Source organism: Ochotona curzoniae, unplaced genomic scaffold (genome assembly GCF_017591425.1).
Source record: "Ochotona curzoniae isolate NIBS_2020 unplaced genomic scaffold, NIBS_Ocur_1.0 scaffold_4683, whole genome shotgun sequence".
Classification (NCBI taxonomy): domain Eukaryota; kingdom Metazoa; phylum Chordata; class Mammalia; order Lagomorpha; family Ochotonidae; genus Ochotona; species Ochotona curzoniae.
In genome coordinates, this window is record NW_024467121.1 from 23,529,544 (window position 1) to 23,541,909 (window position 12,366).

The 12,366-nt window shown below is 40.5% G+C and overlaps 1 protein-coding gene and 1 pseudogene across 1 annotated transcript in view; both read left to right on the plus strand.

The window, feature by feature from the left end:
* AKT3 (AKT serine/threonine kinase 3) overlaps positions 1–12,366 on the plus strand; it is a 236,777-nt gene that overhangs the window by 144,114 nt on the left and 80,297 nt on the right. The window contains exons 4-5 of the mRNA XM_040967991.1: positions 5,277–5,388; positions 9,966–10,110. Coding sequence (XP_040823925.1) covers positions 5,277–5,388; positions 9,966–10,110 — 257 coding nt within the window. The remainder of the gene's footprint in view (positions 1–5,276; positions 5,389–9,965; positions 10,111–12,366) is intronic.
* LOC121148253 lies at positions 3,434–3,639 on the plus strand (annotated as a pseudogene).

Here is a 12,366-nt window from a genome sequence, read left to right on the forward strand (position 1 = left end):
ATAAGTTAATCTTTTAAAAATTTCTTTCAAAGATAATTTTAAAAATTGCATCCTTTGAATTCAATCAAATACAAATACCTCTTGTGTTTGTTAGTGGATGCCATATGTCATCTTTGTATCTAAATTATTCTTGAGGTGGCCAAAGTATTTATTTGAATTTGAATTTTGCAGAATCTGCTAAGAACAGTTGTTCTAAAATATTGTTGACATGTGTGTGCTTAACTAGAAACAGGGTTTGGTAGACAGATGAGAAATGTTGCCTCTGGAAGTGTGGTTTTTGCAAACTGGTGATTTCTGTGACAACCATATTCATTAAAGAAAATGTATTAGGAGAAGTTCACATTAACAAGTCATGATTTAAATCCAATTTAAGACCACAAATGGTATCCCATGTTAATACCAATATGTCAAAGTCTATGATAATTAAAATCTCATAATTAGGAATATGGATCATAAAATTTTTAAAATCTCCTGTGGACAATATAGAGTTTGAGAGCTTGAACGTAATCCCCTGATTTTCCAGACCCCTTGTGTTATGAAACAAAATGTAAGACCTTGTCTGTTTCCTCTCTATTTCCTATGAGTAAGATTCTGGGTAACAAATCAGAAAAATGAGTAGAAACCTGGAGCTTCCTTGATGCAGCTTGGTTTTTGAACGTTTTTCTCATCGTTCACTTCATTGGCATTGCAGAGTGTGACAGCTAGCAGTGAAAGAACTCAGAGGTTCTGCTGCATTCTGCTGCTCTACCACCTTGCTCCGTTCAGTTCCTCATTCGGCGCCACCTACTGCTGCCTGCCTTCTTGGAGAAGCCAGAAGTGCCAAGGACAGGACGTGCAAGGGGATAACCTGAGCCAGGAGTCAGGATAGTGGGCACCCCCTCTTGTTAGCCTTGAAAGTTTTTCTCGATTTCCTCATTAGAGAAAAGATGTTCTTGGTATGAGAAGGGCCACACAGAGAGAAGGTTTGGGGAAGATGTGGGATGGCACATAGACAGTTCCATTGTTTTGGGAGATGATCACTGAATTTGGCTATTTTCCCAAAAGTGCAGTCTCTTCAGAAGAGCTTGTGGTTTTTATTCCAATGGTCCTGGAATTAATCCTTATTCAGTTACTTGGCAAACTATGTGTCTTGGGCAAGTTATTTAGCTGTTCTGGATCTTTTGTATTCATTGATTTATAAAGTACAGTGTAATTATGTAGCACATATTGGGTTTGTCCTGTGAATTAAGTGAATGACATTTAAGAACCACTTGGTGAGCACTCCACAGATATCCCCACTGAATTGCTCTCTACCAAGGCACTGCGCATGCTCACCTAAAACACTCCTCATTCAGTGAATTAAATGAATCTCTTAGAGTTGATATGTTAAGTCTTAACTGGGCACTGCATTTTTGCCTCAAATACTGAAACAGTCAATGAAAGAAATACTTGCACCTTTTAAAGATTGGGCCCGGCGCGGTGGCGCAAGTGGTTAAGGTCCTCACCTTGCACGCCCGGGATCCCATATGGGCACCGGTTCTAATCCCGGCAGCCCCGCTTCCCTTCCAGCTCCCTGCCTGTGGCCCGGGAAAGCAGTCGAGGACGGCCCAAGGCTTTGGGACCCTGCACCCGCATGGGAGACCTGGAAGAGACTCCTGGCTTCAGATCGGCATAGCATCGGCCGTTGTGTTCACTTGGGGAGTGAATCATCGGACGGAAGATCTTCCTCTGTCTTTCCTCTCTGTATATCCGCCTTTCCAATAAAAATAATAATAATAATAATAATAATAATAATAATAATAATAAAAAAAGAAGTTGGTTGCTTTTGTAGAGTGCTCCGTTCTGAGATCTGCAGAGTACTGTGCTTTCTCTCTGTTACACTATTAATTGTGTGTAATGTGGACTGGAGGCTTCACAAGGATCTGATCAAAGCCTTCGTAATATTAATTATTTATTATTTTACAGTAACATGTATGGAGTGTTTACTAGCAGAATAGGTTATATACTGTGAGCTGCTGGAATTTCCTAGTTATTTTTATAAACCCAGAATTTTGAATACTGCATGGCTCGTGATTGACATTAGTGTATATTGTTGTGTCTGTCAATACTTAACAAATTAACACTGTCAAGTTTATTTTCCCATAATATCCCACATATAAATACATGTTTTACTCTTTTAAAAAATCTTGCAGTCATGCTACTAAAAAAATATTTAAAGTTTTGTTTTTGTTGTTATTAGCAGCCTATTAATTACAGCATTTAATAATCACTTGGAATATGATTGTATCGTATTTTGAGTAGCTTTTACAATCCTATTATGAGGTTATTTAAAGCACAACACTTAAGTTTCATTTAGGTATGATACTGAAATACTTTAAGATTATGCCCTATTCCTGATGACAGCATCAGAAGCCTGAGTGATTAGAGTTACGTAGTACTTTGACTAGCATCACATAGCTGGTAGTGGGTGAGAGATTGTGCGTTTGAATATGGTTGTTTCAAAATCTGTTGTCTTGATTTCACAGTAGTAACCTTAAAAAAAGCAGGTAAATCTTAAGTTGGGCATTCTCCCTTTCTTTTTCTGCCCTTCCTACCTATTTCCTATTAAATATTTACTATGAACACTTATATGTTGTCAGTGTCTTGGTTTCTACAAGAAGAGCCTGGCACATAATTTGTAACCTTTAAGTGATTTATCAAGTTAGATCAAGTTAACACATGTTAAACACTGTAGAATCATGTAGTGAACTACTACTGGCTGGGGTTATTAACACCTTTGGAAATAAGGAGGTGAGAAGAAATAATGGATTCCAAGAATTGGATTGGTAGGCAGTGTAAGTTATAGGAAATTGGGTGATTGACTATTTTAAGTTAAATTAATATCTTTGATATTTTAATTTTATATTTATGACAATGCAAACTGACATTTTTAAACTCGTGTTTCAAATGGTAAGTAATATTGCTATATAAAATTTGACTCTGAAGAAGTTTTATGGTCTACTGATTCTGTTTTTTATTAATTTATACACCACCAAATTCCAGTTTCTTTCCATACTCATTTAAAATTCATGTGTTGGGCCTGGTGTGATGGCTCAGTGGCTAAATCCTCACCTTGTATGTGCTGGTTCATGTCTTGGCTGCTCCACTTTGCATCCAGCTTCCTGCTGGTGGCCTAGGAAAGCAGTTGAGGACGGCCCAATGCCTTGGTTCCCTGCACCTGCGTGGGAGACCTGGAAGAGGCTCCTGGCTTCAGATTGGCTCAGCTCTGAGCACTGCAGCCACTTGGGGAGTGAACCAGTGGATGGAAGGAAGATCTTTCTGTCTTTCCTATCTGAAAATCTGCCTTTGCAATAAAAAATAAATCTTTTTTTTTTTTTAAGGTAAAATTCATGTGTTGAGTATTTTAGTCACTCCCTTACATTGATTTCTCAACTTGGTTTCACTTTAATCCTTTATCACAGCTTGGACTTTTGACTAAGATCAAGTGAAGTATCTGTTCTTATTAGTTAAAATCTAGTTTTCTCTGTTCTTGCACAAGGGTCTGGGGGAAAGTGTGTAGTCATTCTCTGGTTACTTTAAATTCTTTTTAAAGATTTATTTATCTGTTTGCAAAATGGAGTTAGAGAAGGAGGGAGATCTTCCATCTGCTGGTTCACTCTAAATGGCCACACTGGCTGGGCCTGGGCCAGGCTGCAGCTGGGTGCCTCATCCACGTTTTCCACATGGTGCAGAGAACCAAACATTTGGACCATCTTCTGCTGGTTTCTCAGCGCATTCGCTAGGAACTGGATTGGAAGGGGAGCAGCCAGGACTCAAATTGGCACCTATATTAGATGCCGGTGTTACAGGCAGCAGGTCAGTCCACTGCAACTCTGACTTCCACTTCAGATTATTGAGCATGAAGTTCCACTGAATCCTTAATATCACACAGCAGTAATGATATGTTTTCCTAGTCTTTATGCTTTTCTGTTTTTCAGAAGCACTATTTCATAGATTCTTCTCAAGTCTCCAGTGCATTTTTCTTTTAACTTGCTGTGAACTGATCACTCTTAATTTGTTGAAAACATAGAAGCAATGAAGAGGTGCTTTTTACCTGCTGCTGCTTTCCTTTGTACTGCATTTGGACTTTTATCCTGTTTCACTCTTGCTCCATCACTTAGCTTCTCACTAGACTCACACCTTTGATTGCCTGTAAACTCTATTCCTTCTTGCCTATATAAGGAGATTGCACTACATAGTCTTTTTTTGTATTAAAAAATAACCTTATTTGTTGCATTACTACTATCAGAATGTATTCACTTGAACAATATTTATGTTGTGTGTCCTGCCAAGAATACATTCGTATTAAAGGGACAGAAAGCAAGAAAGATACTAAATAAGTTAGTTATTTCATATTGTAGAAGATGATAGCAAAGGTGGAGGAGGTAATTATAAATTACTTGGGAATGCATGCTTGGAATATTATGTTGAGAATTCTGAAAATCAGTTTGGGGTCTGTGGCGGATGAAATACTGTGATGATGGGTCAGCATTGACTGTCACCATTGCTAAAGAAGGAAGCAGCAATTCATTTAACTGATGACCAAAGAGATGCTCTTTACCAAGGTTGTAAACAGGGTAGGACTGGTATCTGTATAGAATGCTGACACCATAGGGTGGAGGATTATCTTGCTATACCACCATGCTGGCCCCTAGAGAAAAAGATTTAAATACAGAAAAATTAGGTAATCCACCTCAGCCTGTTAATCTGGCCAGAATGGGTGATGGAGTGGAAAAGGATACGCAGTCAGGTTGTGAATAGCTTTGTGAGGAAATTCAAGACTACTGTACATTTGCACTAAGTTTTGTGTATAGGAGAAAGCTCTGTTAATTCTCGCTTCTTATATGAAACATATTGTAGCAGATTAATTCAAGTGCTTTTAGAAATGCCTGCAGCCCACACTAGAATCCCTGGTTACAGGTCCTGCTTCCATTTCTCATGCAGTGTCCTGCTGATGAGCATAGCAAGAAGCAGTAGGTGATGCCTGCCATGTCTGGCTGCCTGCCACCTGTGAGACAGACTAACGCGCTTCCTGGTCCTTGCCTTCAGCCTGGTCCTGCCCTGGTTGCTGTGGGCACCTGGGGAGGAACCGACAGATGAAAGGTCTTTCTGTGTCTCTCTTTCTCCCTATTTCCAATTCTTTCTGTCCCTTTGCCTTTCAAATCAGTTAGTAAGCGTTACAAAGTATTTATGACTTGACTTAAATTTAGATCATACATATTTGATTTACATATTTAAAGAGCCATTTTTTTTTCTAGAGTGCCAGTTAATGAAAACAGAGCGACCAAAGCCAAACACATTTATTATAAGATGTCTCCAGTGGACCACTGTCATAGAGAGAACATTTCATGTAGATACTCCAGAAGAAAGGTAAGAGACTTTTATTTCATGTTCAATTAAAAAGCAATAATTAAAGATGTCTTTGCATTTGACACTACCATCTGTAAATATATTATTTATTTGTAAAATGCTATAGTGTCTTACTTAATCTGTTTCTGATATGATTAGTGAAGGCTTGCAAAATACCAAATCAAAATATTTGAAAAATTCCCTGAGAGATACTTCATTAGACAAAACAGAAGATTTAAAGGATAAAATCTGTGATGGCTCTGCTGGCCAGTCCTCCACCTGCCAGCACTGGCATTGGTTAGTGGCGCCAGATTTTTCCTCAAACATACCATGCTCCTTTCGTATTTAAATCTTTTCTCTAGGGGCTGGCATAGTGGTGCATCAGACTATGTGGTGCCAGTGTTCTGTGTTGGTACCAGTTTTCATCCCATATTCTTACACCTTTTTATGTCAGATATATCCGGACTATAATCTTGGCTTGCTTTTCTTATTACACTGTAAGATTCTTCATAGCCAGGATCTTGTCTTCCTTGCTTTCTGTTTTTGTTTTTCAAATCACATGGTCCCGGAGCTAACACCAAGGCATTAAGATCTCCATTTTATTTATCCCCTTCATCTCTATGTCAGTCTGTCACTGATAGCATAGAGCTTTAATGATAGACTAGAAGCAGTTCTAACTTTTTAAAAATTGTTTTCCAGGATGCAGTTTAATAGTATAGGGATTCATTCCCTAAACCTTCCTACCTCCCCCTTTTCCCACCTTGTCATTTTCCCCCTCTTATGCCATTAGCATAGTCTGTTAATACAAGTTACAGCTTTTAACTTTCTGATAGTTCAATGAATTATAATGTATAGGGGTATTTATAAGTTTCATTGGAAGTCCTAATTTTATTTGGAAGTAATATTGCCTTTAATAAATGCCTATACTTCGTTTACCATTCATTTTTAAGTCAAAAATGGTCTTAACATATTCTTGTGCATTTAAAAAAAAACATGGTAAAAAGTATTTTTAAAATATGGTGTAAAAATGTAATATTAGATCTTTCCCCTTAAATTTTAACTGTACAGAAGTGTGTGTGTGAATTTTGTTTTGTAGAGGAGCTCTAGAAATGTTTCATCTTACATGACTGAAATCCCATACCTGCCATCCCAGGCCACAAGCAGAGAGCTAGGTTGGAAAAGTGGAATATCTGGGACACAAACTGGTGCTATTTGGGGCGCTTACAGGCAGAGAGCTAGCCAGTTGAGCCAACGCGTTGGCCCCTCAAGTTTTTCCTGTACTGATTGTTGCCTTGCTGCACAGAAGTTTTTTTCCTGAATTTGATGTGTTCTGTTTGTATTTGATGTTTTGCTTTTGCTTTACATGTCATAGTCAGGAAATCATTTCTAAGACTATTGTTACTAACTTTTCCCTGTGATTTCTTCTAGGAGTTTTATAATTTCAAATCTTAGGATTTCAATCCTTATTCTGTTTTGAGCTGGTTATTTCTATGGTGTAAGGTTTCAGTTTCATTCTGTTTTTCCCAAGCCATTGTCAGGAATATAGACCAGAAGTGGTACAGCCAGGACATGATCTGGTGTCCATATGTGATATGAGCACTGCAGATGCTGTCTTTACTCAATGTGCCACAACACCAGCCTCTAGGCACTCTCTTTTCCATTAGTCTAAATGTCTCCAATTTGTTATTTCCTTTTATTTTATTTTATTTTTTAGTAATAATTACATGGTTGATCAGGGTGGGAAGGATCGAGATTCAGGGAAAATTTGGTGAACTCATTGCTTCCAAATTTGCTGTTTCTTCTTGTTGTTCCTGGGGGAAAGGGAGAGACAAAGGGAGAAACCACTCATAACTTTCCACACATCCTGGTACCCATGAATGAGGAACCACCACCTCACATCAACCCAGAGTCTCAATGTGTACATACTCCGAGGGTTCTGTCCAAGTGGTTTGGATACTTTTGAAATGCTGCCATTTTCACTGATCCAAGGACAGACAGACAGACACACACACATATATGAGTATATATATATTTTTTTTTCTTAAAAGAATGAATGATTAGACAATAAGACTGAAAATATGTTTTGCTGAAACTACCTTGAAAAAAAAATCATTGAGAAAGTGAAGCCTATTTCCCCAGATTACATGCTAGTTTGAGAAGTGTCTGAAATACTGAGATTCTGAGTAGTTTCCAGAGCTTGGAGTGATTTCCGTAACTTTAAGTCTTACCGAAGAAGGGAGAAATAGTAAAATTTTACTACATTTAGTTGGTACCGTTAGAGATTATACTCTGCAAGAAAGGATCAATATATTTATTTACCTTTGGAGTTGAAGTATAGCCTTGAATGCTTGAGTCCTGAATTGTGCGAAAGTGATCAAGTTTTGTCAGTTTGTTAGGATCCTGCTGAAAGCAATTTTAAATCTTTCTAATGGAAGATTATATCTTTGTGGACATCACAGTATCTGATTTCTCCTGTACATTTTGGGATTCATTGAGAAGCAAGTACACAGAATTTCAAGACAGTATGGTCAAAGCCACAAGGAGTTAAGAGGTAGTAGATTCAGATTCATAGGGTTTCTGGATAATGGAGTAACCAAACATTGATTAAAAGAACCGTTAGTGTTCTCAGGGATGTTAAATTTATGTATTTAAGAAACAGGGACAGACAGAAAGAGAAGCAAAAGGAGAGCCTCCATCCAACATCTCACACATTGGATAGCTACAACAGCTGAATCTAAACTGGACTCAACTGGGAGCCAGAAAGGTGTCCAGGTGTCCCAAGTTGGTATCCGGAACCCTGTCACTTCAGCTTTCATTGCTGTTTTTCAGGTTATGAATTAGCAAAAAGCAGGAATGAACAATTCACACTGGGAAACTTATGGATTCCAGTGTGGGATAAAGGTATTCTAGAAGCATCTTCACTAGGCCAGATGTTAAAACTTTTTCGGGGGGGGGGGGAGGAAGGATTGTTGACTTGACAAAAATAAAAACCATATTTGACACAGGGGTTACTGAAACAGTTCTTAAGCTGCAAACTTTGTGCCATCATTTGTTAAACAAGCATACTTACGATTGTGGACAGTGAAAAGTTTTAACTTTGAAAAATCTTTTTTTGCAACTTTGTTGGATCATGTAAATATGTTATGTATGTTCCTAATGCACTTAAAATAGCTAAACAAAACATGGGCTGATGGTGTGGTATAGAGGTTTAAGTCTTTATTTGGGATGGTGATTTGGCTCAATTGGCTAATTCTCCACCTCCAAGCCTCAGCATCCCATATGGGTGCTGGTTTGAGTCCCATCTGCTCAGCTTGCCATTCAGCTCTCTGACTATGGCCTGGAAAAGCAGTGGAGGATGCTACAAAGCCTTGGGACCTTGCACCCCCATAGGAGACCCAAAAGAAGCTCCTGGCTCTTGGTTTCATGTTGGCACAGCTCTAGCCGTTTTGCCTTTCCAATAAAAACAAATATTTTTTTTTTTGAAATATGTTCTTTCTTTAAGAAAATAAATAAGTAAACCTAGACTTGCTATGCTCGCATCTCATGTTGGAGCACTAATTTGAGTCCCAGCTGGTCTGTTTCCCATCCAACTTTCTGCTAATGTGTCTGGGAAGGAAACAAGTGCTTGGGCCCTGCCACCAGTGTGTGAGCCTATTTGCAGTTCCTGGCTGTGAGCTTGTGTCTGACCTAGACCTAGCTTTTGCAGCCATTTAAAGAATAGACCCGTGGATCAAAGATTCCTCTCTCTTCATTTCCCTCCCTCCCTCTTTCTCTTGCCATTTATGTCTCTCCTTCTCTAACTTACAGATAAACAAATCTGTAGAAAAATTGTAATAAACATGTACAGGCCAGTTTGCTTATTAGAGTTAGCATAGACAAAATTTGTACACTTAAATAGTGTTAACAGAATTTTAAAATGTAAAAATATTTTAAAGATTTTTTTTTTTTTTTGAGTGAAAGGAAGATTTACAGAAAGGAAAGACAGAGAAAGATCTTCCATCCATTGGTTCACTCCCCAAATGGCTGCAGTGGCCAGAGATGAGCCGATCAGGTGCCAGGAGCTTCTTCCAGTTCTCCTCTGTGGGTGCATGGTTCCATGGATTGAGCCATCTTCTGCTTTCCTGTGCCACAAGCAGGGGGCTATATTGAAACAGGAGCAGTTGGGACTCAAATTGGCACCCGTATGGGATGCCATTGCTTGGAGGTGGAGGATTAACTTAATGAGCCAAAGCACCAGCCCCATTATAAGAGTACTTTTAAAAGTCTTGAGTAAAATGAAATTATTAATTAGGTTTATATTGATACAAAACTTAAATGTGGTACAAGTTTTCTGTAACATTTTGTTTCCCTTGGAACTTTGTGAAGATTCATTATAACTTTTTCCTTCTCTTTTTTTCTTTAGCACACTTCTATATAAGCACTACTAGCAATTTAGGACTACAGTGAAACCACTTTTAAGGTTCATTTTCTGCATCAGGGGACAGTAGGAGGAAAGCGATATCTAAAAATAGACCATATTTGTGTTGATTTCATATTTTATGAAAAGAACAGTATTTGAATCACTTTTTATTAATGGGAACCTTTGCTCATGTTTATAGGGAAGAATGGACAGAAGCGATTCAGGCTGTAGCAGACAGACTCCAGAGGCAAGAAGAGGAGAGAATGAACTGTAGTCCAACTTCACAGATTGATAACATAGGGGAGGAGGAGATGGATGCTTCCACAACTCATCATAAAAGAAAGGTACAAAGTAATGATGCCGTATCGCGCTAGCCAACAGGACACCACTGCTTGTAAAGAAAAAGTGCCTCAAGTTGCCATTTGTAAAAAGATTTTCTCCAGTTTCTTACGATATGTTAGCATATGAATGGTCATAAATCATGTGGACTTGAGCTATCTCATATTACTTAAAAATTAATGACCCTCACTTCATTTCAGTAGCTCAACACTTGAGTGATGACTGCCCAGTTAGGGCCTGAGACAGACCGTGACTGAGATGTTATTGTACTGCCTTAACAATCTGCATTTCTGTGTTCCTGTTTTTAATATTTTACACACTGGGAAATAATACACTTCTTTTAAGTGACTTTTTAAATAAGAAATTGATTTTACTTTTGATGATGTTTACATTGCTGAGAGGGATACATGCCCATGTGGACCAACAGTTAGTGTGGGGAGAATGGAGGAAAGGGGGAAAGTGGATGAGACAACTGCCTCCAATCTCCTTTTTTTCTCCTGATATCTGGGGAAAGTGGAGAGAGATGGAAAGAGGGCCAATCGCAATAACCCAGCAACATTAGTACCTCAGAATGGGGAAAGGCCTCGCAGTGTCATCCCAGGGATGACACATCCCTGCTGTGGAGCATGCTCTGAGGATACTGCTTAAGTGGTTTTGATAGTTCTGAGATGCTGTTGATTTTGTTGCTCCAAGGTTAAAGAAAGCATTCCAAGGTCTGTTGGATGACATAGTCCATCTTAGAATCTCAGTTTGCAAAGATACTTGTCCAGGGAGCTGTCTGATTTGTTCTGCTCTCAGTGACACCAGATGTCACCTGCAGGTCTCAATGAACTGGTTGTCATGACCCCCATGAGCCTCTGGACAGGCCATCCACCACACAGGCCCCCAGCAACTGTTAAGACCCAGTTCTGACACATGTACTCCGTAGTCAGACCACAGGGCCTATGATTTTCCCCATGGTTGGAGTTCTGAGTTCAGTGATCCTGTTTGAGAGGTACTCAAAGAAACCTTGCCAGAGTTGACCCCAGACCTGACTACTGAATGTGCCAGCCAGTATAGGGTCCAGCTCAGTCCATCCACATCAACCTACACACACACTGGTGGTTATAGTTACCTGGTCAGTTCTGCCTCTAGTCCCATCTCATATGCAAACCAGTGGACACTGCAGATGAGCCCAACACACACTTGCCCTTATGTACACCAGCAGGAACTGCAGCCTAGTCAGAGTGACCACCATTACCCTCTTGAGGCTCAACCTCAGCCCTGATTCCTGTGCATGCCAGTGTGTGCAGCAGACTGGTCTGGTCTGTCCCACATCCCATTCAGCTCTTGTACACATAAATGGGCATTGGAGTCTAGCTTAACCCAACTGACTGCACTATCCAGCCCACACTCATGCTGGTGGGTACCACTGCCTGTCTAGCCAGGTCTACCCCCAGCCCTGGTTCTCATGCTAACCAGTGGGAGTTGCAGCCCGTCAGAGGGGTGCCTATAGTTTTTCTACTAGGCCCATCCCCATCCCCAGAGGTTGCACTTTCTAGGTGGTTCTGCAATCTAGTCTGACTGGACTTGCCCCCATTGCCAACACTTGCCAGATTCTGTGGCAAGGCCTGACCACCCTGTACTACTCTGGGTCATGCTGTACCAATAGGTACAGTTGGTTAGCCCAGCCTGGCTCTCCCTCTAACCCAGCTCTCATGCTCACCAGGGAGAGTAATAGCCCCGCAGGGGAGGCCCCTGCAGCATATGCTGCAGCCTGGCTCTGCCCATTCTGCCCACCAGTTCCAGCTCATGCTGGGGGTGCTGCAGCTTAGCCCAGCCTAGCCAAGCTTAGCCCATCCAGCCCCCCAGTCCTGGTCCTAATGTAACTGACTGGTGTTGTGGCCCAATCTGCCTGTCTGCACCCCATCCTGGTTCTCAGATCCTCAAGTGGGTGTTATGAAGTAGCCCATCCTGGCCTGCCACCACACCTGACCCACAAGTATGCCAGCAGGTACTGTAATCTGGGTTGATCTGGTTCTTGCACTCACCTGCAGGGACTGCATCCTGACAGAGGAGTTACCCAAGATCCTCTGTCAGGTCTCCTCGCAGGGGGAGATTTTGTGCACTTGAGGGTCCTTGGCTCAGCCTGACTTCATCCACCTCTTGCCCACACCCATTCTGGCTTTTGCTGTTGGGTGCTACAGCCCAGCCACGTCTAGTCCAACCCAAGACCCAGCTCTCATATCATTCAGCAGGTGCAGAGACCTAGCCCTGCCTGT